General features: G+C 43.8%; 1 protein-coding gene across 1 annotated transcript; it reads left to right on the top strand.

Moving 5' to 3' along the window:
- Positions 1-1,940: 1,940 nt before the first annotated feature.
- LOC107128173 (uncharacterized) lies at positions 1,941-21,358 on the top strand. The gene is made up of 6 exons (XM_065535106.1): positions 1,941-2,055; positions 13,462-13,801; positions 16,730-16,981; positions 18,335-18,448; positions 18,635-18,743; positions 21,272-21,358. The coding sequence occupies exons 1-5, from the start codon at positions 1,941-1,943 to the stop codon at positions 18,636-18,638; spliced, it is 825 nt and encodes a 274-aa protein (XP_065391178.1). The 3' UTR covers positions 18,639-18,743; positions 21,272-21,358.
- Positions 21,359-25,732: the final 4,374 nt, after the last annotated feature.

Below are 25,732 nucleotides of genomic sequence, written 5' to 3'. Positions count from 1 at the left end.
TCTGGGTTAATCACACCAATAGTCTATCAATTTGGTTTATCTTTTCAAATAACTAGTTTATTGTTTTATTTACCTTTTATATTTTTTAAGTTTCAATTTTATTTAGTTCTGCTCTGATTTTTTTTTTTTTTTTTCTGCTGGGTTTGGTTTGTTCTTATTTCTCTTGTTCCTTGAGGTGTAATCTTAGGTTGTTTATTGTGGTGTTTTGAACTTTTTGATGTGTGTATTTAATGCTATGAACTTTCCTCTTAGCACTGCTTTTGCTGTATCCCAGAGGTTTTAATATGTTGTGACACTATTATTCAGTTTAAAGAGTTCTTTAATTTCCATCTTGATTTCATTGTGGATGCAACAGTCATTCAGGAGCAGGTTATTTAATTTTCATGTATTTGTATGGTTTTGAGTGTTCCTATTGGAATTGATTTCTAATTTTATTCCACTGCGGTCTAAGACAGTACTTGATAAAATTTTGATATTGTTAAATTTATTCAGGGGCTGGGCATGGTGGCTCACGCTTTAATCCCAGTACTTTGGGAGGCCAAGGCAGGCAGATAACCTGAGGTCAGAAGTTCAAAACCAGCCTGGCCAATATGGTGAAACCCCATCTCTACTAAAAATACAAAGCAGGCACGCATGGCGGCATGTGCCTGTAATCCCAGCTACTTGGAAGGCTGAGGCAGCAGAATCCCTTGAACCTGGGAGGCAGAGGTTGCTGTGAGCTAAAATTGCACCATTGCACTCCAGCCTTAGTGACGGAGTGAGACGCTGTTACAAAAAAAAAAAAAAAAATTCAGACTTGTGTTGTGACCTATTGTATGGTCTATCTTGAAGAATGTTTTATGTGCTGATGAAAAAAATATATATTCTGCAGTTGCTGGGTAGAATATTCTGTAAAGATCTGTTAAGTCCATTTGTTCTAAGTTATAGTTTAAGCCCATTGATTTTTGTTTGTTTGTTTGTTTGACTTTCTGTCATGATGACCTGTGTAATGCTGTAAGTAACGTATAAAAGTCCCCCACTATTTTTATGTTGTTGTCTATCTCACTGCATTTCTTAAGGTACAACTTAGGTGAAACAAGAAAATTTATCTTTCTGAAGCATGGAGTTAATATTTTAGGCTAAAATATATTCTTTTTCTTTGAGATGGAGTCTTACTCTGTTGCCCAAGCTGGAGTGCAGTGGCGTGATCTTGGCTCACTGCAACCTCTGCCTCCCTGCAACCTCTGCCTCCCAGGTTCATGTGATTCTCCTGCCTCAGACTCTTGAGTAGCTGGAACTGTAGGCGCCCGCCACCAGGCATGGCTAATTTTTCTGTTTTCAGTAGAAACAAAGTTTTACCATATTGGCCAGGCTGGTTCCGAATTCCTAACCTCTGGTGATCTGCCTGCCTTGGCCTCCCCAAGTGTTGGGATTACGGACATGAGCCACCATGCCTGGCCTTAAATTTACCGTTTATGGTTTTTTAAAAATATATAATATTATATGATCTGCAAACAGCAACTCTTTACTTACTTGTCTTCAATTTCCATGGCTTTAAACAATGTATTTTTGCCTAACTCTTCTGCTACATACTTCCAGGGTTATGTTAAAATGGAAACATTGACAATGGGCACAATATAGTTTTGCTTTGCATTGGTTTTTGAAAATTTCATTGAACGAAAACCTCTGCAAGTTTATATAAACTGGTAACAAGAGGCAAAGATCCCATATTTATAGGATGACCTCTTCATTTGTAATAGGCAGAGGGGGTAGATTGGTCACAAGGCTGCTGCGCCTACAGAGGATTTACCTTTAGTTGGCTTGTTACAAAAGGCTTGGGTAGTTGTAATTCCCATTTTATTATTGGACAGACTGAATATCCTTCAGGACATTCATCTGCAGAGCAGACACTAGGGGAAGTTGTTGCAGTCAGGTCTGCATATGGTGGGCCTTATGTCACGATGTGGATGAGGATGCCTTTCACTGAGTACCAGAGAGCATCTTCCCAGGTCACTGTGTGGGATTCTACTTCAGCAAAATCGGCCATGAACTGTGGCTTGGAGCTAGAAGTAAAATGTTAAACTGTATGGCTACAAATGGGTGTTTTCCTCCAGGCCTCTGGAAGAGCAGAAGCTCTCCCAGGTTTTGACTGGGAGGAGTTTGGAATGGTTATAGGGTAAGTTCAGAATTCTCAGTGGGAGCAAGTTGGGTTGGTTATTTTTTGGTCTATAGCCAAGAACAGAGGTTCTGTAGTTTGCCACCTTAATAGAAGCCTGTCTCCTAAAAAGAACGTTCCAGGCCGGGCGCAGTGGCTCAAGCCTGTAATCCCAGCACTTTGGGAGGCCGAGGCGGGCGGATCACAAGGTCAGGAGATCGAGACCACAGTGAAACCCCGTCTCTACTAAAAATACAAAAAATTAGCCGGGCGCGGTGGCGGGCGCCTGTAGTCCCGGCTACTCGGGAGGCTGAGGCAGGAGAATGGCGTGAACCCGGGAGGCGGAGCTTATAGTGAGCTGAGATCCGGCCACTGCACTCCAGCCTGGGCGACAGAGCGAGACTCCGTCTCAAAAAAATAAATAAATAAATAAATAAATAATAAATAATAAAAAATAAAAAGAACGTTCCTCAATCTTGGGCTTTAGGAGGGTTTGACAACTCCATCCCTGTATCTCAAAGCTCTTTTGAAGGTACTTGTTTGAGACATGAAGTCTTTTTACATAATACAGGCTGGTCTTGAAATTCTGGCCTGAAGAAATTCTTCAACCTCAATGTATTATGTAGCTATCATTACAGGTATGAGCCAGGTTGCCTGGATCTTTCATAAAGACATTTTTGTCAGGGATGGCTCACAAGTTTTTTGCTATCAGGGGATAAAAAAATAGGTCACCTGGCCGGGCATGGTGGCTCACACCTATAATCCCAGCACTTTGGGAGGCCAAGGTGGGTGGATCACAAGGTCAGGAGATCGAGACCATCCTGGCCAACATGGTGAAACCCCGTCTCTGCTAAAAATACAAAAATTAGCTGGACATGGTGGTGGACACCTGTAATCCCAGCTACTCGGGAGGCTGAGGCAGAAGAATTGCTTGAACCCAGGAGGCGGAGGTTATAGTGAGCCAAGATTGAGCCACTGCACTCCAGCCTGGGCGACAGAGAGAGACTCCATCTCAGAAATAAAAAAAGAAAATAGGTCACCTTTTTTATTATTATTATTATTATTATTATTTTACTGATGTTGCTCTCCCTATACATTTTTACTTTCTATTTTCTATTTCAAATTTCTCTGTTATTTTAGATTCAGACATTTAGGACATGTTAGAATTTACGTGTTATGCCTGAAGTAAATTAGATAATTAGTAGGCATTCCATATTTACTAAAATATTTAGTTATACATTTAAGTTTGCTGCAGACAGAAAGGAATTATATGATTTCCATTCACTTTCTTCAGCTTATATTTAAATAATAAAGTAAGTTCTTCCCAGATATTTGTTTTATATATCAGAGGCTTTAATTATATTCTGCAAGATTTTTTTTTATTTATTTAGCAAGGTAAGACTATTCTTTTTTTTTTTCTTCTCTTTTTTTTTGACACGGAGTCTGGCTCTGTTGCCCAGGCTGGAGTTCACTGGCGGGATCTCAGCTCACTGCAAGCTCCACCTCCCGGGTTTACGCCATTCTCCTGGCTCAGCCTTCCAAGTAGCTGGGACTACAGGCGCCCGCCACTTTGTCCGGCTAGTTTTTTGTACTTTTTAGTAAAGACCGGGTTTCACCGTGTTAGCCAGGATGGTCTCAATCTCCTGACCTCGTGATCCGCCCGTCTCGGACTCCCAAAGTGCTGGGATTATAGGCTTGAGCCACCGCGCCCAGCCCCGGTAAGACTATTCTTTGCTTCTAAAGTTAAATTACAGCAGTTTCATTTTGTGTAAGAATAGCATAGATTCTTTAAGAATATATGTAGCATATATTGTGTAAGAATAGCATATATAAACATGACATTTATGAAATTTACCTCTAGTTTTCTTTAATGCTTATTTATTAAAAGCTTATCATTAGAATCTTCTATTTATGATTATATTGCAATTTCTCTTAAATTTTACTGCCATGCAGTGCATGTCGATGATTCAAAATACCTGCCTTCCATGAGTACACAGATACAGTCAAATATTGTAGTTATCTAGGCAGTCTTTTTAATGGTACATCAATGTTGCATACCAGATCTTATGAGTAAACATTACTTTTATTATTATTTTGCAGTTCTATAGGTGTGCTTTTTAGTGTCAGTTTCTTAATATCAGTGTATTGTGTTTTCTTGTTTTACTTACATATTGTAATTCTAGACAATTTGCAATTCTGTTTGTGCACTTTAAGTCATTGTAGGGTTTAGTTAAGAAATAAATTAGCCATATGTCTATCACCATCAGATTATATGTTTCTGTTTTTATCTATAAATATGACCCCAATTATGATTATGGCTTATCTCGTATATATTCTTTCTTAGTTGATTTTCAGTGGTGGTTTTATCTTGTCTGAGCAGTTGTGGAAATAATCTTTTTTTTTTTTTTTTTTTTTTTTTTTTGAGACGGAGTCTCGCTGTGTCTCCCAGGCTGGAGTGCAGTGGCGTGATCTCGGCTCACTGCAAGCTCCGCCTCCCGGGTTCACGCCATTCTCCCGCCTCAGCCTCCCAAGTAGCTGAGACTACAGGCGCCTGCCACCACGCCCGGCTAGTTTTTTGTATTTTTAGTAGAGACGGGGTTTCACCATGTTAGCCAGGATAGTCTCGATCTCCTGACCTCGTGATCCACCCGCCTCGGCCTCCCAAAGTGCTGGGATTACAGGCTTGAGCCACCGCGCCCGGCCGGAAATAATCTTATTTTCACCCTGTGTTTAATAATGAATATATATTTCCTTTGTGTGAGAGAAACACTTTTGTGATTTGAAGGTAATTTTAGAAAATATTTATAATTCTGCATTTAGTTTTCCTTCTAAAATAATTTTTTTAAAAACAGATAACATAAAATTGATTATTTAAAAATCTATTTAAGTGTACATTTTATGGCCAGGCATGGTAGTGGCTCACCTCTGTAATCCCAGAAACTTAAGAGGTCAAAACAGGAGGATCACTTGAGCCCAAACATTTGAGACAAGCTGAGGAAACATGCAAAGACCTGCTCTACACAAAAAACTTTAAAATAACAAGCCATGGTGGTGTGCACCTGTGGTTCCAGCAACCTGCGAGATCAAGGGACAAGGAGCACTTTATCCTGGGAGTTTGAGGCTGAAGTGAGCCATAATTTTGCCACTGCACACCAGCTTGGGTGACAAAGTGAGACCCTCTGTCAAACAAAAAGCTGTGGATTTCAGGCATGTTAAAGTATATTCACCTGGTTATGCGAAAGGCTTCTAGAGGTTCTACATCGTTTAAAACTAAAACTCAATACCCACTAAGTAACAACTGCCCATTTTACCCTCTCTCCAGCCCTTGGCAAACACCTTTCCAGTTTCTGTTTTTATGAGTCTGACTATTTAACTTGTCTCATGTAAATGGAATCATGTAGTATCTATCATTTTGTTACTGGTTTATTTCACGTTACATAATATTTTCAAAATTTACCTTAAAATGTGACAAGATTTTCTTTTTTAAGCCTGAATAGGCCGGGCGCGGTGGCTCAAGCCTGTAATCCCAGCACTTTGGGAGGCCGAGACGGGTGGATCACGAGGTCAGGAGATCGAGACCATCCTGGCTAACACGGTGAAACCCCGTCTCTACTAAAAAATACAAAAAACTAGCCGGGTGAGGTGGCAGGTGCCTGTAGTCCCAGCTACTGGGGAGGCTGAAGCAGGAGAAAGGCGTAAACCCGGGAGGCAGATCCATCAGTGAGCTGAGATCCGGCCACTGCACTCCAGCCTGGGAGACAGAGCGAGACTCCGTCTCAAAAAAAAAAAAAAAAGCCTGAATAATATTCCATGTCTATATATGTTAAATTTTTTTTTGATGTATTTATAAATCAAGGGACATCTAAGTTGTTTCAGCCTTTTGACTTTTGTGAATTCTGGTACAATAAGCATAAACGTTTAAATATCTCTTCCAGGTTCTGTGTTGCATACTTTGGAAATAAATTTATAAGTAAGATTGCTATAATTGGTTATAATTTTATGTTTAATTATCTGAGGAACATTTGTAACATTTTAAAATAATGCCTGCATCTTTGTTTTCCACCAACAATTAACATAGGTTTCATTTTCATAGCATCATCAACAGATTTGGTTTTCTTAAAAAATCGTTAGTGGCTATTCTAATGGGTGTGAAGTTATTTTGTCTTTCATTGTAATTTTTATGCATTCCTCTACAAAATAGTAATTTTGTGTGTCTGTTCAAATACTCTTCCTGTTTATACTTTTGATAAAAATTTAGTTTAATTAGTTTTCCATTTCTAAATCCCATTATTCAACTTTATTGTTCAGTTTTAAGAGTTGCTTATATATTCTGAATATTAACTTCTATCACATGTGATTTGCAAATATTTTCACTGATTTCCTAGGAGGCATTGTCACTCTCTTGAATTTGTTTTTGATGTTCAAAAATTTCTAAGTATATTTCAGTTAAATTTTTCTGTTCTTTTCTTTGTTACTTATGCATTTAATGTCATTAAAGAAAATGATTCCAAGGCCAATGTCACGTCTTTTCTCCACATTTTTTTAAAGAGATTTGTTAGCTATTTTTTATATCTAAGTATTTTATTTAAATTTTTTTTGCATATGGTTCAAGGAAAAAATCCAGCTTTATCAGTGCAGATATTCAGTTTTCAGCATTAATTTTTGAAGATATTATCTTTTCTTTCTTGTGTGCTCATGGTAGCTTTGTGGAAGATCGCTTATTTACAGAAGGATTCATTTCTGGGCTCCCTATTCTGATTTATCATCTGTTTATCCATCTTTGTGTCAGTACTACATTGTTTTGTTATAGCTTTTAACATGTTTTGAAATGAGAAAGTATATTGGCTCCTCTTTTTCATGGGCGTTTGGCTATAGTTCATAATCAAATTTAAAAACTTTAAAGAATATTTCTGTTTAAACAACCTGTGCTATTAGTATTTTTATAGAAATTACGTCGAATTTGTTTACCACTATAGGTTGTATTGACATCTTAACAAAATTAAATATTTGAGCAAGAACATGTTAGTGATTGATTGATTGATTGATTGATTGATTTTGAGATGGAGTCTCACTCTTGACACCCAGGCTGGAGTGCACTGGCAAGTTCTTGGCTCACTGCAACCTCCGCCTCCCGGGTTCAAGCAATTCTCCTGCCTCAGCCTCCCGAGTAGCTGGGATTACAGGCGCCTGCCACCACTCCCAGCTAATTTTTTGTAGTTTTAGTAGAGACAGGGTTTTGCCATGTTGGGAAGGCTGGTCTTGAACTCCTGACTTCAAGTGATCCACCCACCTCGGCCTCCCAAAGGATCTTGCTATATTTTTGGGGTTATTTTTGAGATAGAGCCTCACTGTGTCATCCAGGCAGGAGTGCAGTGGCATGATCTCGGCTCAACACAACCTCTACCTTCTGGGTTCAAGTGATTCTCCTGATTCAGTCTCCTGAATAGTTGGGATTACAGGCACCCTCCATCATGTCTGGCTAATTTTTTTTGTATTTTTAGTAGACACGGGGTTTCATCATGTTGGTCAGTCTGGTCTCAAACTCTTGACATTAGGTATTCCAGCCACCTCGGCCTCCAGCAAAGTGCTGGAATTACAGGCGTGAGCCACGGTGCCCAGTTCTTGTGTTTAATTTTTATATACTTTTGGGTTTTCCTGTTTTACATTTACTTTTAAGTTAGAATAATACCATCAGCAAATCTGTCCTGCCAAATAAAAAGAGAAAAACCTTTCAAAATAACCACATTTTGAAAAAGCACACTGGCACTGCATAAGCCCTACATACAAAGAATGCTGAAAAGCATCCCACTTATTCTAAAATTGACCACATAATTGGAAGTAAAACACTCCTCAGCAAATGCAAAAGAACAGAAATCATAACAAACAGTCTCTCAGACCACAGTGCAATCAAATTAAAACTCTGGATTAAGAAACTCACTCAAAACCACACAATTACATAGAAACTGAACAACCTGCTCCAGAATGACTACTGAGTAAATAACAAAATGAAGGCAGAAATAAATAAGTTCTTTGAAACCAATGAGAACAAAGACACAACATACCAGAATCTCTGGAACACAGACAAAGCAGTGTCTAGAGGAAAATTTATAGCACTAAATGCTCACAAGAGAAAGCAGAAAAGATCTAAAATCAATGCCCTAAAATCACAATTAAAAGAACTAGAGAAGCAAGAATAAACAAATTCAAAACCTAGCAGAAGACAAGAAATAACTAAGATCAGAGTGTTATGCCCAGACCGTTTATTCCCCGAAGAAGACCACCAGAGTCCGGAGTCAAAGCTAAGCAGCAAGAATCTTTATTACAGGTTCGAACCTGGAACTCTCCCTCGCTCGCAAAACGAGACGGGCAGGACAGCTCCCCCACTGAGCTCCGAGCAGTGTTATGTAGTCTAAGAAAAGTGGGCATAGAGTTATTATACAAATCAGATATATGATTGGCTAGTGTTTGAACAAGGCGATTTGGCTAACTATGATTGGTTCCCGCCATTTCTGATATTTCGGTTCAACCTTTGAGGCGGGAGAGCAGGTTTATGGCAGCAAGAGTTTATCTTACTTAAACACGTCTTGTGACCTTGCCTCAGAACTTACAAAATCTCTGGTATGTGCAAAACAAAATCTCTGGTACGTGCAGAAAACCAGGTACTCACAGAACTTACGAAATCTCTGGTATGTGCAAAGATTAGAGAGCAGAACAAGGGTGTAGCGGGTGGGGGGCGGGTACACATCTATCTTTGTGTCCTTTCACTCCCAGTTGGATTTGTTAGAGTTTCTGCAGACTCCCCACTCAGTGAGAAGGGATGGATCGAGGTCTGGCCTAAAGAGGGAATCAGGCCATTGTCTGCAACAGCTGGTGTGCTGTGCTATAGGGAATACCTCTTAGGACCAAGCTATCTAACCTCCCTGGATCCAACAGGGGAATAGCATGGCCTGGAGCTATAGTGATGACTGCCACCCTCCCCTGGACCCAGGGGCTTAGTGTCTTTGGTAGCTAGCAGCTGCAGTGATGGCTGTTGCCCCTCCCCCAGGGAGTTCAGATGGCTTAGACAGCAGGCAGCCACATTATGTAACCCAGTCTGATCTCAAACTCCTGGGTTTAAGTAATCCTCCCACCTCAGCCTCCCAAAGTGCTGAAATTACAGGTGTGAGCCATCACATCCACACTGAGGTTTTATTTTTTATATCAAAATACAAAAAACAGCACTGACGTTCATTAATGGAATCCAAGGGAATATTATGCCATTTTAAAAAGTAATTTCAAGAGCAAATACTAAAATTGAAAGCAAATGAAAATAAATAATAATAACTAAACATTCTGTAGATAATATGACCAGAAGAGAAACATTTAGTTTTCCTGACTTTAAAGTGCTGTAGCCAGGCACGGTGGCTCACGTCTCTAATCCAAGCACTTTGGGAGGCCGAGGCAGGCAAATTACAAGGGCAGGAGTTGGAGACCAGCCTGGCCAACACAGTGATACCCCATCTCTACTAAAAATTTAAAAATTAGCTGGGCATGGTGGCAGGCACCTGTAAACCCAGCTATTTGGGAGGCTGAGGCAGGAGAATTGCTTAAACCCAGGAGGCGGAGGTTGCAGTGAGCCAAGATCACACCATTGCACTCCAGCCTGGGCAACAGAGCTAGACTCTGTCTTGGAAAAAATAATAATAATAATGTGCAGTATACTAATGGGGTTTTTTAGTGGAGAAGATTCTATTTCCATAAGAAATTCAAAATGAGATAATTTACAGGTTTTAGAAACTGATGCAAAACATATAAATATAGAAAGCCTCTAAGGTGATCCCATGATGTAGTATTACTTCGAATAAAAACTGGGCAAACTCAGCAAAAGGAAAGTTAAAGTTCATCTCAAGTGTCAGAATAGATACAGAAGTTCTAGTAATATAATATTAAATGGAATCCAGAATTTTATTAAAAATATGCTGTATATTTATGTATTGTATTATTAAAATGTAAATGTAATTAAAAATAGAAAATCTTTTGTTTAATTACATAAAAGGTTAAAATGTGATCATTCTCTGTGATTTTGAAAACAGCATTGTCTAAACAGATGTATATTTGCATCTACATTTATCTATACATACATTTATATAGTATCTGTCAACATATTCTACATCCATCCATTCATAAAATGTATAAAAAGATGAATGTAATAGAGTGATTAAAAATCGAGTGATTAAGAAAAGCATTTGAAATGTATTATCAGTTTTTCAGTGTCCAGATATTTATATGTTCACACACAAAATATAAAATATTTTTATATATTCACACACAAAAATATAAAATATATTTATATGTTCATACACAAAATATAAGATTATCTTATCAACTCTTCCAGATAATGTAATAAAATATTTTAAAACTATGTGGCCACGGTTATTAGCTGAAAATAGAAAAGAATATATTTATTTATACAAATAATAGAAACGCTATTTAAACTGAATATAAAATACCAAAATATCACTGAAAAAGGCAAATAATGTACATTATCTAAAAAATAAATAACTGTGTAATATACATTATCTAAAAAATAAACAGCTCTATGCTACAACAGTTATGCAGCATACAGGAATCATATATAAATATCAACTATTTATATATATCTTTTTTTTTTTTTTTTTTTTGACACGGAGTCTCACTCTGTCTCCCAGGCTGGAGTGCAGTGGTGCGATCTCGACTCACTGCAAGCTCAACCTCCCAGGTTCGCCATTCTCCTGCCTCAGCCTCCGGAGTAGCTGGGACTGCAGGCGCCGGCCACCACACCCGGCTATTTTTTTAAAGTTTGTTTTTAGTTTAAATAATTTCAGTGTGAAATGCTAAACATAATTCAAAATGTATTTTCCTTACATGCAATGAGGTAAACAGAGTTTCAAGTTCTAAATGATGAGTGAAAAAGAATTCCAACAACCTGCGGCATGATAATGCAAACAACTCACATGTGTGCTGCACTCTCACTGTGCCTGTCATGCGCGTCCGTGTGAAGAGACCACCAAACAGACAGGCTTTGTGTGAGCAATAAAGCTTTTTAATCACCTGGGTGCAGGCAGGCTGAGTCCGAAAAGAGTGTCAGCAAAGGGAGATAAGGGTGGCGCCACTTTATAGGGTTTGGGTAGGTAAAGGAAAATTACAGTCAAAGGGGGGTTGTTCTCTGGTGGGCAGGAGTGAGGGTCACAAGGTGCTCAGTGGGGGAGCTTGTTGAGCCAGGATGAGCCAGGAAAAGGAATTTCACAAGATAATGTCATCGCTTAAGGCAAGGACCGACCATTTTCACTTCTTTTGTGGTGGAATGTCATCAGTTAAGGCGGGGCAGGGCATTTTCACTTCTTTTGTGATTCTTCGGTTACTTCAGGCCAGCTGGGCGTATACATGCAAGTCACAGGGGATGCGATGGCTTGGCTTGGGCTCAGAGGCCTGACAGTGCCAGTCTGTGTTTAGAAGCATTTTAGATACTTTTGTGCATTAAATTCTCATCAGAAATAACTCAGGTAAGTTTAATTAATCTCCATGTCACAGATGAGGTGACTGAAAGGAAAAAAATTCGGGACTTATCCAAGGTCACCCAGGTAGGGAATGGGTGAGCTAAGGTGTGCTCTGACCTACTCCTTCTGCTTCCCTAGCACAGAGACAGCCATTGTTCATGGATTAAACAACTGCTCATTGAGCACCTCCCATGGGCCGAGTACTGTGCCTGGTATTGGGAACATAGCGGTGAACTAGACACAGCTCCAAGGAGCAAACACTAAAGAAGTAAACAACAAACAGCAAGATTATTGCAGAGAATGCTGAGTTGCCAAGACAGGCTGCTGCTATAAAAGATGGGTGTGCACGGGGCTATTGGGGCTGGGTTCTAGTTGGAAGGAGGAGGGTGGAGTGAACGTCCCCAGGAGGAGTCAGAGCTGAGCCCGGACTGGAGGCTCCTGTCAGTGTGAGGATGTGGTTAGAATCTCAGTTTCTTTCTATGCATCCCCTAAAATCTTTGGAATGTCTGAAATGAGAAAGTGTCTACTGCATGTAGGCACTGGTCCTCACATATATTAGAGAACAGGGCCGGGCGCGGTGGCTCAAGCCTGTAATCCCAGCACTTTGGGAGGCCGAGACAGGAGGATCACGAGGTCAGGAAATTGGGACCATCCTGGCTAACACGGTGAAACCCCGTCTCTACTAAAAATACAAAAAACTAGCCGGGCGAGGTGGTGGGCGCCTATAGTCCCAGCTACTCGGGAGGCTGAGGCAGGAGAATGGCGTAAACCCGGGAGGCGGAGCTTGCAGTGAGCTGAGATCCGGCCACTGCACTCCAGCCTGGAGGACAGAGCAAGACTCCGTCTCAAAAAAAAAAAAAAAAAGAGAACAGAACTCAGAACTCTTGCCGTGCCCACAGCCAGGGAAAGGGGGGCAATGTCTATCTACCTCGTGGGTCCTAGAGCACCTTGTCCTGCCAGGACACTCACCCTCACCCCTACAAGGTACAGATGGTAACCAGGGTGCTGCATACCACCCACTGGTGCACCCCAAAGGATGCTGAGTCCTGTAGGGGCCGTGGGCCTGAATAGTGTTTCCTAGTCACAGAGTCTTTCTGATTTTCTCACTCACTAGCCCTGTGCCTCCGTTCCCTCACTGTGGCATGAAGTCAACATCCCATTCTGCAGGCTAGGTGACCCAGAGAGGTCACCACAGTCCATTAAATGGCTATAGCATATGAAAGTGGGAAGTGAGAGTCCCTCCCTGCTTTAGGTCTTTTGCCCCAGGACAGGTGTTTATCAGGCCAGCTACCTGGGGAGGGCCACATCTCCTGCCTTGGGAACATTGTTTCCAAATTGAGGTCAATACAGTTAAGGACTCCCAGTGCACTGGGGGAAGCACGGGGGTGGGATGGGGTAGAGCAACATCGCATCACAAGAGCCTTGGATTGACCCTGGAGAGTGAGAATCAAATTCAGACTCCTGTCTGAAGCTAACCCCCCTCCCCACCCCGAGGAATTAGGATTTGGCAATAAGAAAACAAGATCTTCTGGTTCCAGACTCTGTCGCTGTACTGGGTAGGGGACTTGTTTCCAACTATGTGCTTTAATTGAACCTAAGGGACAGGGCACCCATAAGGGACTCTGAAGCCAAGGGTGAGAGTCCTGCCTTCTGCCTCCCAAACTCTTTCCCCCATAGTAGATATTGGGCGGCAAAGTTTCTTTACCAAGAAAAAATATATATATCCAGAGCCCAGGCAGGCTAATAAATGCTTACCAGTATTATCCAGCCTCATCATCACAACAGTCCTGCTATATTCGTCCTGTGGGACAGGTGAGGAAACTGAGGTTGGCGGAGGACACCGGGAGCCTGGTCGGGCCACTGGCAGCCCGGAGCCCCAGAGGTACAGGCATTCATTGCCCTCCCACCTGGTCTCTCTCTCCTGGCCCCAGGAGGCTTCATTCCCAGCTCATTCACTTGTTGGTCACTCAGACTCACTGGGCCTCCAGCCCTACCTGAAGCTGAGAGTGGCCTGTTCCCAGGGGGCTGGCTTCCTCTTTGTTTGGCAGCCAGGAGTGTGGAGCGCAGGTGCCGGCAGCAGCACTGGGAGCGCACAGAGACTTGTCTGGAGGCCGAAGGTGCAGCCCCTCGGGGACGAGAACGCCTTTGCAAGGTGGGCTTCGCGCACACTCCCCTCCCCTTCTGTGGCCCCGGGGCTCCTCCTAGAAGACCCTCATCATCTCCGGGGACCTTGACCGCCAGCAGCCCCACACTTGCTCCCTCTGCCTGGCGTTGGGTACGCACCTCTAGGAGCAGAGGGATCCCTTAGCCCAGCGGGCTTGACAGCAGGTTGGGGACAGTGGGGACTCCAGAGAGTCTTACTGCGTTATGCTGGCCACCGCCGGGCAAGAGCTGGGCTCAACTGATACCCTACATCCGCCCGCCAGATTCCAGCCTCTGACTTTGGCGAATATGGCCAGGACCTGGGGTCTGGGGCCGGGACTGTGGACGCCCCTGGGCAGGGCTGCCTCCGGGGGTCTCGTACTTGGGTGGGGACCCTGCGGTTCCAGGCGCCACACACACTAGTGCGCCCGCTCTGGCTGTGAATTTCGGGAAGTGTCGGCAGCAAAGCCTGGGGGCTGGCCCGTGGGGCACAATCACCCGCCAGTGCCTGCTCCCACCCAGGCGCCCTTTCCAGTCCACGCGTCACCTGCAGGGCCGTCCCTTCTCCGCCCGCTGGTCCCTCCCCACCCGCAGCTCTTCCGTCCGGCGCAGCTCCGTAGCCGAGGCTCCAAGGCGGGGCTACCCACGACAGCCACTGGCAGGGAGGGCGGGGGCAAATTTCCCAGAGCGGGAAGCCGGCCCCAGCCCGCCCCACGGCAGGGGTGGCTAGAAGTCCGAGCCCCCGACACCCTGGCCCTGCCCGCCCCGCCCGCACTCGCTCGGTCCCTCGGGCTGGGGGACCCGGCAGGCCGGGCGCGACCCAAGGCCACCGCGCGGGGCCTGAGCCCAAACCCCAACCCCAGATCGCAGGAACCCTGCCCTCCAGGCACCAGGATGGGCCCTCCTGGCGGGTGGTTGGGGACCGGGTGTGTATCTGTGGGAATAATTGGTCAAAAGTAGCTTTTTGTTTTCCCAAAGGTAAAGCCTCCTTTGTAATTATGTATTTTCTTCTTACTTACTTAAAACGGATAGAATCTCATTATTTAGGTATACCCATGATTGTGTCAGTGAATTTGAGTACACTTTTTAAAGTGTTTCTCAGTTTAGTCCTTATGTTTGTTTCTATTTTAAGAAGAATTTTAAATTCTACCTAAAATTAGTAAAGTGAACCCCAAAGTATCTGAGACAGGTCTCAATTTAGAAAGTTTATTTTGCCAAGATTAAAGACACACCCGTGACACACCCTCAGGAGGTCGTGACAACGCGGGCCTAAGGTGGTTGGGTCACAGCTTGATTTTATACATTTATACATTTTAGGATTTTATACATTTTAACTCTTAGGCAAATGGAAAAGTTTTTGGTTCTTCTCTTTATGAAGATCATAAAGAATTGACACCGTCTTGCGTATTTTGTAAAGCTCGCAGGTGACAGAGAGTGTCATCACAGAGCCTAGCACACAGGTAAGGTTGTGTTTCTCAGAGGCACAACACAACAGCCCTTAGGATTGTTACTCTCCCACATGAACAGAGCTAACTGGTGAGGTCCTCAATTTCACAAGTGGATACGGTCCACAGCTGCAATTTTGAATGTCATATGTGAACATCAGGCCAGAGTTGAAATGGCAAAACATTTCTTTTGTTTTGTTTTGTTTTGTTTGTTTTTGAGATGGAGTTTCACTCTTGTTGCCCAGGCTGGAGTGCAATGGCGCGATCTTGGCTCATGACAACCTTCGCCTCCTGGGTTCAAGCGATTCTCCCGCCTCAACCTCCCGAGTAGCTGGGATCACAGGCATGCACCACCGCACCCGGCTAATTTTGAATTTTTAGTAGATGTGGGGTTTCTCCATGTTGGTCAGGCTGGTCACAAACTCCCAACCTTAGTTGACCCGCCTGCCTCAGCCTCCCAAAGTGCTGGGATTATAGGCATGAGCCACCACACCCGGCCGAAATGGCAAAACATTTCTAAACCCAGCTCATAGGCAGTTAAGTAATCTGTTATCTGGACTAAGCCAACTGGAGACATGTTGACTCCCATACCTGGACTTAGGGCCACAGGTACAATTATGGGTCCATGTGGGCATAAAGGTCTCAGGCCGGATCATGACTCTTATGTATGCAGTATAAGGCCTTGAAGTAGTACAGAGAATGTCCTAATAGACCTCAGCATACAGGTGAGATTGTGATATCATATCCACACCCAGCCAACACTCATGATTGCCATCATTCCACATGAACACAGCACACTGTTGAGATTCTGAATTTCCACACCAAAAAAACATTTCAAAAGTTGGAAAATTGACTTTCATCATTGAATCTAGTTCACAGGTGAGTTGGTGACTCTCAGACCAAGATTCAGGACACCTGAAACCTAAGAGACTTTGACTCCACTAAGGAGACCCAGTGTGCAGGACAGATAGAAGCTCTCATGCAGAAATAGAGTCCACGGTTGAGACTGTGACTCCTGGACATGTGCAGGATTGTTCATCTCATTCATGGACCTTCCTGCAGCTGTGCTTGTGACATACGCCTTTGTCCAGCACTTGAGTGATTTGACTCTCCTGCCTGGGCTCAGGCCACAGATAGGATTGTGACACATCGCTGAACCCAGGACCTAGGTGATGGGAATCTATTCTCCTGACTTGGCGCTGCCCATAGGGAGCACTATGACATGTCACTGCACCCAATATCCAGGTTATGTGGCTCTCCTGCTTGTGCCTTACATGGGCCATTGTGGCATATTGTTGAGTGTAACACCCAGGTGATGTAACCCTCTTGCCTAGGCCTTGCCTACAGACAGTATTCTGACATATCACTGTGCCCATTACATCGGTGATGTGACTCTCCTTTCCTGCCTAGTCTCTGCTTACAGAGGGTATTGAATTGAAGCAGACTGCCAGGTCCAGCACCTAGATAATGTGATTCCTCTCTTTTGCCCACAGGGGACATTGTGATGTATCATTGGGCCCAACACCGAGGTTATGTTACTCTCTTTCCTTGGTCCTGCTCTCAAAAACATTGGAAACACTGCTGATCCCAGCACGAAGAAGATGTGAGTCTTCTGCCTGGACCCTGTTAGCAAGGGGCATTGTGACATATCTCTGGGCCCATCAACTATTTGACGTGACTCTTCTCTTTTTCCTGGGCTTTCTCCATAGAAGAGATTGTGGCATCACTCTGGGCCCAGCACCTAGGTAATGTGACTTTTTTCTTTTGCCTGAACCATGCCCAAAGAGGAGAGAGTGACTTATTACTAAGCCCAGCACACATGATGTAATCCTTCTGCCTGGTCTTTGCTCACAGGAATAATTTTGACATATTTCTGAGTTCATTACATGGTTGACGACTGATGTGGTCATTCTTTTTTTCAGCCCTGTCCACACTGGAGATTGCTACATATTGCTAGAGCCAGCTCCTACGTGATGTGACTCTTTTGTCATGCCTGGGTGCTCCCCACTGGGGTTATCGTTACATATGGCTGGGCCCTGGACCTAGTTTATGTAATTTTTCTTTTCTTCCCGAGCCCTACTCACCTGAAGGCATTGTGACATATCTCTGAGCTCATCACCTAGGTGATGTGACTCTCCTGCCTGAGCCCGCTCCTCAGGGGGTATTGTTACATATTTTCAGACCAAGCAACTAGGAGATATGACTCTTCTCTACCACTTGCGCTCTGCCCAGTAAGAAACTGATTTATCACTGGGCCCAGCACCTAGGTTATGTGACTCTCCTCTTCTGCCTTGGCTATACATACATTGCTATTGTGACGTGTGTCTGGGTGCAATGTCTGAGTTATGTGATTCTCCTGTATGGGCTCCGCCCCCAGGGACATTATTACCTATCATGTCGTTAGTCACCTAAGTGATGTGACTCACATTTTCTGCCCGGTCCCTGCCAGAAAGAGTAATAGTGACTTATCACTGGACCCAGCACCTCACTGATGTGACTCTCCACTTTTACCTGGACCTTGCATATTTTTGGTATTGTGACATATTACTGGGTCCAACACCTAGAAGATAAGAGACTTTTACCTTGACCCTGATTAGAAGGGGTTTATTGTGTTTTCCCTGCATCTATCATGTAGGGGTTGTGTCTTTTTTCTGCCTGTTCCCTGACCTCAGGGGAGATTGTGACTGGGTCTGGCAACCAGGTCATGTGTCTCTCCAGCTTGGGCCTACTCCATTGGGAAGCACTGTGACATATTGCTGGTCCCAGAAACTAGATCATGTGATTCTCCTGCCTAGTCTTTGTTTTCAAGGAAGATTGCAATATATTCCTGCCCCAGCACCCAGGTGATGTAACAATACTCCTTGGACTCTTCCCTCAGGAGTTATTGTGACACATTGCTGGACTCAGCACATAGGTGATATGACTCTCCTTCACTGTTTAGACTCTGCCCAAGGAAGGATTGTGAAGTATTACCAGTCCTAGCACCTAGATGATGTGACTCTCCTCTTATGTTTGGGCCCTGCCTACATTGGGTATTGTGACATGTCTGCGTCCACCACATAGTTGATGTGACTCTTCTGCATGGGTTCTATTTACAGGGGTATTATGAAATATTTTTTCATTCATCCCCTCGGTGATGTGCCTCTTCTCTTCTGCCCGGGCCCTGCCAAAAAAAAGGGGGATTGTAACAAATCACTGGACCCAGAACCTAGGTGAGGTGACACTCCTATTTTGCCTGGGCCCTGAATATTTGGGTATTGTGTCATATCACTGGACTCAACACACAGGGGATGGGAGGCACATGCATGGGCCCTGCTCACAGAAGGCCTTGTGACGTATCTCCGCATCCATTACCTGAGAGATGTGACTGTCTTCTTTTACCTGCATTCTGTTTATAGATAGAAGATTGTAACATATTGCTGGGCCTACCGAACAGACGATGTGTTTCTTTTGCCTGAACCTTGCCCACACGGAGCATCGTGACATATCACTGGACTCAGCACCCAGGTGATGTTCCTCTCCTGCCTAGTCCCTTCCATCAGGGAATATTGTACAAATCTCTGGCCAAGCACCCAGGTGATGTGACTCTCCTGCTCACTACCTACTCCCAAGTTACATGTCCCATCTCACAGGTGAGATGATGACTCTCGTATCTTAAACCAGACAGTAGTTGATATGCTGTCTCTCATAGCTTGGCTTAGGAAAATGGATGAGATTCTAGGTCTCCTATTTTTATGAAGGTCAGAGTGGATTACCACACTCTCACCTATGGTATAAAGTCTTTGGATTGTACACAGTGTGCCATCACAGAGCCCAGCACACAGGTGAGATTGACTTGCATGTATGGACAACCAAGCACCTGTTAAAATTGTGACCCTCACAGATGGACAGACCCCAGTTGTGAATCTCACACATGGATGCAGTCCACAGTTGGAATTGTGACTGTCATAAGTGACCATCCATCCAGATTTGGGATTGTAAAACTGGTTGGTCTTTTTTTTTTTTTTTTGAGATGGAGTCTTGCTCTGTCACCCAGGCTGGAGTGCAGGAGTGCAGTGGCACTATCTCTGCTCACTGCAAGCTCTGCCTCCCAGGTACTGCCATTCTCCTGCCTCAGCCTCTTGAGTAGCTGAGACTACAGGTGCCCGCCACCGTGCCTGGCTAATTTTTTGTATTTTTGGTAAGACGTGGTTTCACTGTATTAGCCAGGATGGTCTCCATCTCCTGACCTTGTGATCCGCCCACCTCAGTCTCCCAAAGTGCTGGGATTACGGACATGAGCCACCGCATCTGGCGATAGCAAAACTTTTTTTTTTTTTTTTTTTTGAGATGGAGTCTCAGTCTGTCGCCCAGGCTGGAGTGCAGTGGCACTATCTGGGCTCACTGCAAGCTCCGCCTCCCAGGTTCACGCCATTCTTCTGCCTCAGCCTCCGGAGCAGCTGGGACTACAGGCGCCCGCCACCTCGCCTGGCTAATTTTTTTGTATTTTTTAGTAGAGACGGGGTTTCACTGTGTTAGCCAGGATGGTATTGATCTGACCTCGTGATCTGCCTGTCTCGGCCTCTCAAAGTGCTGGGATTACAGGCTTGAGCCACTGCGCCCGGCCAGCAAAACATTTTTAAATGCAGCTCATAGGAAAATGAGGGCTCTCCTATCTGAACCCAGAAAATCGGAGAGATGTTGACTGTCATAACTGGGCTTAGGGACACGGATACAATCACAGGTTTATACCAGCATGAAGATCTCAGGCTGGATTGCGACTCTCATGCAAACCATATAAAGCCCTAGGATAGTACAGAGAGTGTCCTAAAAGGGCCACGCACACAGGTGAGATTATGCCACTCCTGTGCACACCCTGACTACAGTGAACATTGTCATTTTACCACGTGAACCCAGTCAACTTTTGAGACTCTGAACCTCACACCCAAAGGCAGCTGAAAGTTGAAAAATTGAATCACATACAAGGATCTGGTCCACAGGCGGGTTGGTGACTCTCAGACCAAGATTCAGCACACCTGTGAGCCTCTGACTCCACTAAGGGAACACAGTTCATGGGAGGGATTGAGGATTTAATCCACAGATCCAGTTCACCTTTGAGATGGTGACTCGTGTAATTAGACACAACATACAGTAGGTATTGACTCTCGTACCTTGAACCAGGACATGTGTGGGATCGTTAATCTCATTCTTAGACCTTCTTGCATATGTGATTGTATCATACAGCTCTTTCCAGCACCTGAGTGATCTGATCCTTCTGCCTAGGTCCTACAGGTGAAATTGTGGCATATCACTGAACCCAGCATCTAGGTGATGTGAGCCGATACTTTTCCCTTAGCACTTTTCACAGAGGGCATTGTGACATTTCGCTGGCCCTAGAACCCAGGGGAAGTGACTTTCCTTTTCTTGGTCTCTGCCCAAGAACAGATTGTGATATGGCACTGGGCTCAACACCTAGGTGATGTGACTTTCCATTCCTGCCTGGACCAAACACTTTTGTGATGCAAATCTGTTTGGGCCCTGCCTACAGAGGTATTATAACGTATCTGCTCATTCATCACCTAGGTGGCATGACTCTTGTCTTCTGCTTGGGCCCTGACAAAATGGGGGAATTTGACACATCACTAAACCCAGCACCTAAGCGATGCTACTCTTCTGTTTTCCCTGGGCCCTGCATATCTTGGGTATTGTTACATATAGCTGGGCATCATTCCTTGAGGATGGGAGGCTCCTGCATGTGCCCTGCCCATGAGGAGCCTTGTAAAATGTCTCTTCCTCCATCACCTAAGAGATGTGACTCTCCTCTTTTGCCTGCATCCTGCCCGCAGAAAATACTGTAATATATTGCCGGACCCAGACACCAGATGATGTGTCTCTCCTGCCAAGGCTGTGCCCACAGAGAGCATTTTGACATATCACTGGGCTCAGCACCCAGGTGAAATGACTCCGCTGCCTGTGCTCTGCTTTCAGAGGGGATTGTAATATATCTGTGACTGAGCACCTGGGTGATATGACTTCTGTCTGGTTTCTGACCTCAGGAAACATTGTGACATATCTTTGCCAAAAACCTACGTGATGTGAATCTGCTGCTCACTTCCTACCCACAGGTAAAATTGTGACATATATTTTGCCCAGCTCACAGGTTCATTAATTGCTCTTATACCTCAAACCATCCAATAGAAGAGATACTGTCTCCCATAACTAGACTTAGGAAAATGAGAGAGATTGTGGGTCTTCTCTATGTATTAAGGTCGTAAAGGACTACTATTCTTTTACATATTATATAAAGCCCTTGAGTGGTACAGAAAGTGTCATTACAGGGCACACTAAACAACCACCAACTGTTAAGACTGTCATCCTCACAGATGGACAGAGCCCATTGGGGAGGTCCTGAATTTCATACATTGACACAGCCCACAGTTTGGATTGTGACTGTCATATGTGAACATCCAGCTACAGTTGGGATGGTGACTCATTTCTAATTCTGGCAAGTTAGATCCTTTCTACCTGGACATGTTCAATGGAGAGATGTTGACTCTTATTCCTGGGTTTGGGGCCACGGGTAGGATCATGAGTCTGTAAATGCACAAAGGTCTCAGAGCATACTGTGACTTTAATGTGTGTATATATGTGTGTATATATACACACACACGTTATATATATAAAATATATGTATATATAATGTATACACACACACACACACACACACACACACGGGGTGTCCTAGCAGAGCATGGCACAGAGGTGAGATTATGACACTCATGTGTATATACCCAGCTGGCAGTAAGTATTGTCATTCTTCCACACGAACACAGCTGACTGTTGAGGTTCTGAATATTACATCCAAAGAACGTTGAAGTTGGAAAATTGATTCATATATGGATTTGGTTTGCAGGTGGGTTGGTGACTCTAAGACCAAGATCCAGCATATCTGTAAGGCTTTGACTCCACTAAAGGGACACAGTCTGTGGCTCTTACGGATGGATTCAGCAAACTGTTGAGATTGTGAGTTATATACTTAGACCCAACATACAGGAGGTGGTGCCTCTCATACCTCGAACCAAGACATGTTCAGGATGGTTAATCTCATCTCTGGACTTTCCTGCAGCTGTGATTGTGACATATACCTCAGCCTAGCACTTGAGAAGTTTTATGCTCCTGCCTGGGCTCAGCCCACAGACCGGGTAGTGACATCTTGCTGCACCCAGCACCTAGTCAATGTCTTGGTTCTGCCCATAGAGACAACTTTGACATATTGTGGCTCCTCGCACTTAGGTTATGTGACTCTCCTGCCTGTGTTTTGCCCACATGGGCCGTTTTGACATATTGCTGAGTTCAGCATACAAGTGATGTAATCCTCCACCCTGTCCTCTGCCTACAGAAGACATTGTAACATACCGTTTGGTCCCTCACATGGGTGATATTACTCTCTGGCTCGCCCTTCTTTCAAGGGATATTGGGACATACTGCCGTACCCAGCACCTAGGTTAGGTAACTTTTTCTACTGCTTTGGCTGTGCCCAGTGAGGGGTTATGAAGTACCTCTGGGCCCAGCACCGAGGTGATTTGACTCTTCTTTTTCTTTCTTTCTTTCTTTCTTTCTTTCTTTCTTTCTTTCTTTCTTTCTTTCTTTCTTTCTTTCTTTCTTTCTTTCTCTTTCTTTCTTTCTTTCTTTCTTTTTTTTTTTTTTTTTTTTTTTTTTTTTTTGAGACGGAGTCTCGCTCTGCCGCCCAGGCTGGAGTGCAGTGGCCGGATCTCAGCTCACTGCAAGCTCCGCCTCCCGGGTTCACACCATTCTCCTGCCTCAGCCTCCCGAGTAGTTGGGACTACAGGCGCCCACCACCGCGCCCGGCTAGTTTTTTGTATTTTTTAGTAGAGACGGGGTTTCACCGTGTTAGCCAGGTTGGTCTCGATCTCCTGACCTCGTGATCCGCCCGTCTCGGCCTCCCAAAGTGCTGGGATTACAGGCTTGAGCCACCGCGCCCGGCCTCTTTCTTTCTTTTTTTAAGACAGAGTCTCACTCTAGGCCGGAATGCAGTGGCATGATCTTGGCTCACCGCTGCTTCTGCTTCCCGGATTCAAGCGATTCTCTTGCCTCTAGCCTTGTGAGAAGCTGGGATTACAGGTACCTGCCACCATGCCTGGCTAATGTTTGTATTTTTAGTAGAGACAAGGTTTCACCATGTTGGCCAAGCTTGAACTCCTGACCTCAGGTGATCCACTTGTCTTGGCCTCCCAAAGTGCTAGGATTACAAGCGTGAGTCACCATGCCCGGCCAGGTGAGAAAGCATCAGTATGACAAGGGCCATTTATAACTCTTGAGTTCTTAACAAAAGATGATATCTGCAAAATTGTTCTATTTAAGAAAACATTGAGCAAGCTTATGCTGCATTTCGACACAAAGAGCACAACAACAATATAATCCACAACAGTAAAGCAAAGTAAGTAAAATTATCCCACGTAAACTAAATAAGGGCAAGTGTTGGAACGAAGCTGTTATGGGTTTGCTACCTGATTCCAATATGTGTTCAGAATTAGAATACTGATCCGGAGTTTTGTTTTTTTTGTTTTTTTTGGTTTTTTTGAGATGGAGTCTCACTCTGTTGGCCAGGCTGGAGTGCAGTGGTGCAATCTCGGTTCACTACAAGTCCGCCTTCTGGGTTCAAGCGATTCTCCTGCCTCAGCCTCCCGAGTAGCTGGGATTACAGTCATGTGCCACCACGCCCGACTAATTTTTGTAGTTTTAGTAGAGACAGAGTTTCACCATGTTGGCCAGGCTGGTCTCGGACTCCTGACCTTGTGACCACCCACCTTGGCCTACCAAAGTGCTGGGATTACAGGCATGAGCACCTGGCCCCGATCCAGATTTGTAGATTACCTATCTCTCTTGGTTCTTTCCAGCTGCAGTCAGAGATCAGTGGTGTGTTCACAGGAATAAGCAGAATTAGTCTAAATAGCAGGGAAAATACTCAAAAACAACAAATGAGACTAGTGTCTAATAACAGGTGTACCATAGTTCTTGAAACATAATTTTTTTCTCTCTCCAGTTTTCCATTTCTACTAAAGACAAATCATGGTAAAACTGATTTTCTTGCATAAAAAGCTTTAGTATTATATTTGGCCTGATTAGATGTATAAAATGCAGCAAAAGTAATTATTTTTCACATAGGTTTTAAAAATTGGCTTTGATGTAACTACGTTCCATTAAAGGACTATCAGAAAAGACTTTTTAAAAGCCAAGCCCAGCCATGGGTCTGTACCATCAAATACCTATGAGTTGGGTGAATTTCTCTCTTCTTGGGGTCCCAAGATAACTTCGGGCTCCTGGTTCTGTCAGAAAGAGACATTCCTGGCCAGGCATGGTGGCTCACACTTGTAATCCCAAGCACTATGGGAGACCAAGGTGAGTGGATCACCTGAGGTCAGGAGTTCGAGACCAGCCTGGTTAACGTGGTGAAAACTCATCTTGACATGAAATACTAATATTAGCTGAGTGTGCTGGCGTGCACCTGTAGTTTCAGTTACTCAGGCAGCTGGGGTGGGAGGATCACTGGAACCTGGGAAGCAGAGGTTGCAGTGAGTTGAAATCACACCATTGTCCCCAGGCTGGGTGATGGAAACTCTGTTTGATAAAGAAAGAAAGAAAGAAAGAGAGAGAGAGAGAGAGGGAGGGAGGGAGGGAGGGAGGGAGGGAGGGAGGAAGGAAGGAAGGAAGGAAGGAAGGAAGGAAGGAAGGAAGGAAGGAAGGAAGGAAGGGAAAAGAAAGAAAAGAAAGAAAGAAAAAACATTTCTTATACTTACCACGGGTCAGGAACCCTGCATAGGGACTGCGCAAAGTCGGAGGCCAGCTTTCCCAAAAGGCTTATATTGACTCTACAAATTCAGTAGGATTTCTTCAAGGAAAGCACTCCATTCCAGTCAAAGTCTTCATGAAATTACCAGTGTCTCCAATCGTGCCCTGTTGCAAAAGAAAACATGCTTATGGCACATATGCAAATAACTATATTTCCATAAATAAAAAAAAATAATAGATTTCCACATTCTGGAGAAATCAGGTGGAGAAAAACAAATATGCTCCGAATTTTTTTTACAGAAGTATACATTCCTCAGTTGTTAAAAACTGTAAATAGCTAAAAATATTTTGACTCTGAAAAACAAAAAAAAGGATTTGCAGCATTTTAAGAAAAAGTTCAAAAAATATTACTTTTGTCTTCTATTAATTCAGTTCATGCCATAAACTCCTTTTCTGCTTGATATTCATTAACATTTCAGCTCTCTGTGACAGTCCTGAAAATTTTTCCTCTGTTCTAATGTTGCAGTCTCCAAAGTTATCAGAAACCTGCATTTAAAAGCACCTGGCAAATTTCTATAGCAGACTATAAATCATCTCTTGAAGAGGATCAAATCAAGACAGCAATCGTTTATGGGTGACAAAAAGTCTTAGGACAGCTGTTATTTATTTATTTACTTATTTATTTATTTATTTATTTAGAGATGGAG

This window comes from Macaca fascicularis, chromosome 19, assembly GCF_037993035.2.
Source record: "Macaca fascicularis isolate 582-1 chromosome 19, T2T-MFA8v1.1".
Lineage (NCBI taxonomy): Eukaryota > Metazoa > Chordata > Mammalia > Primates > Cercopithecidae > Macaca > Macaca fascicularis.
This window is presented reverse-complemented; position numbering and strand designations above follow the sequence as displayed.

What these genes read in the sequence shown, in the direction of transcription:
- LOC107128173 (XM_065535106.1), top strand. Translation starts at nt 1,941, where the DNA reads ATGTGGATGAGGATGCCTTTCACTGAGTACCAGAGAGCATCTTCCCAG. An exon ending in CTTGGAGCTAGAAGTAAAAT is followed by an intron (nt 2,056 to 13,461) that starts GTTAAACTGTAT and finishes CCTGTGGGACAG; the next exon opens with GTGAGGAAACTGAGGTTGGC. An exon ending in ACTCTGGGCCCAGCACCTAG is followed by an intron (nt 16,982 to 18,334) that starts GTAATGTGACTT and finishes TTCTATTTACAG; the next exon opens with GGGTATTATGAAATATTTTT.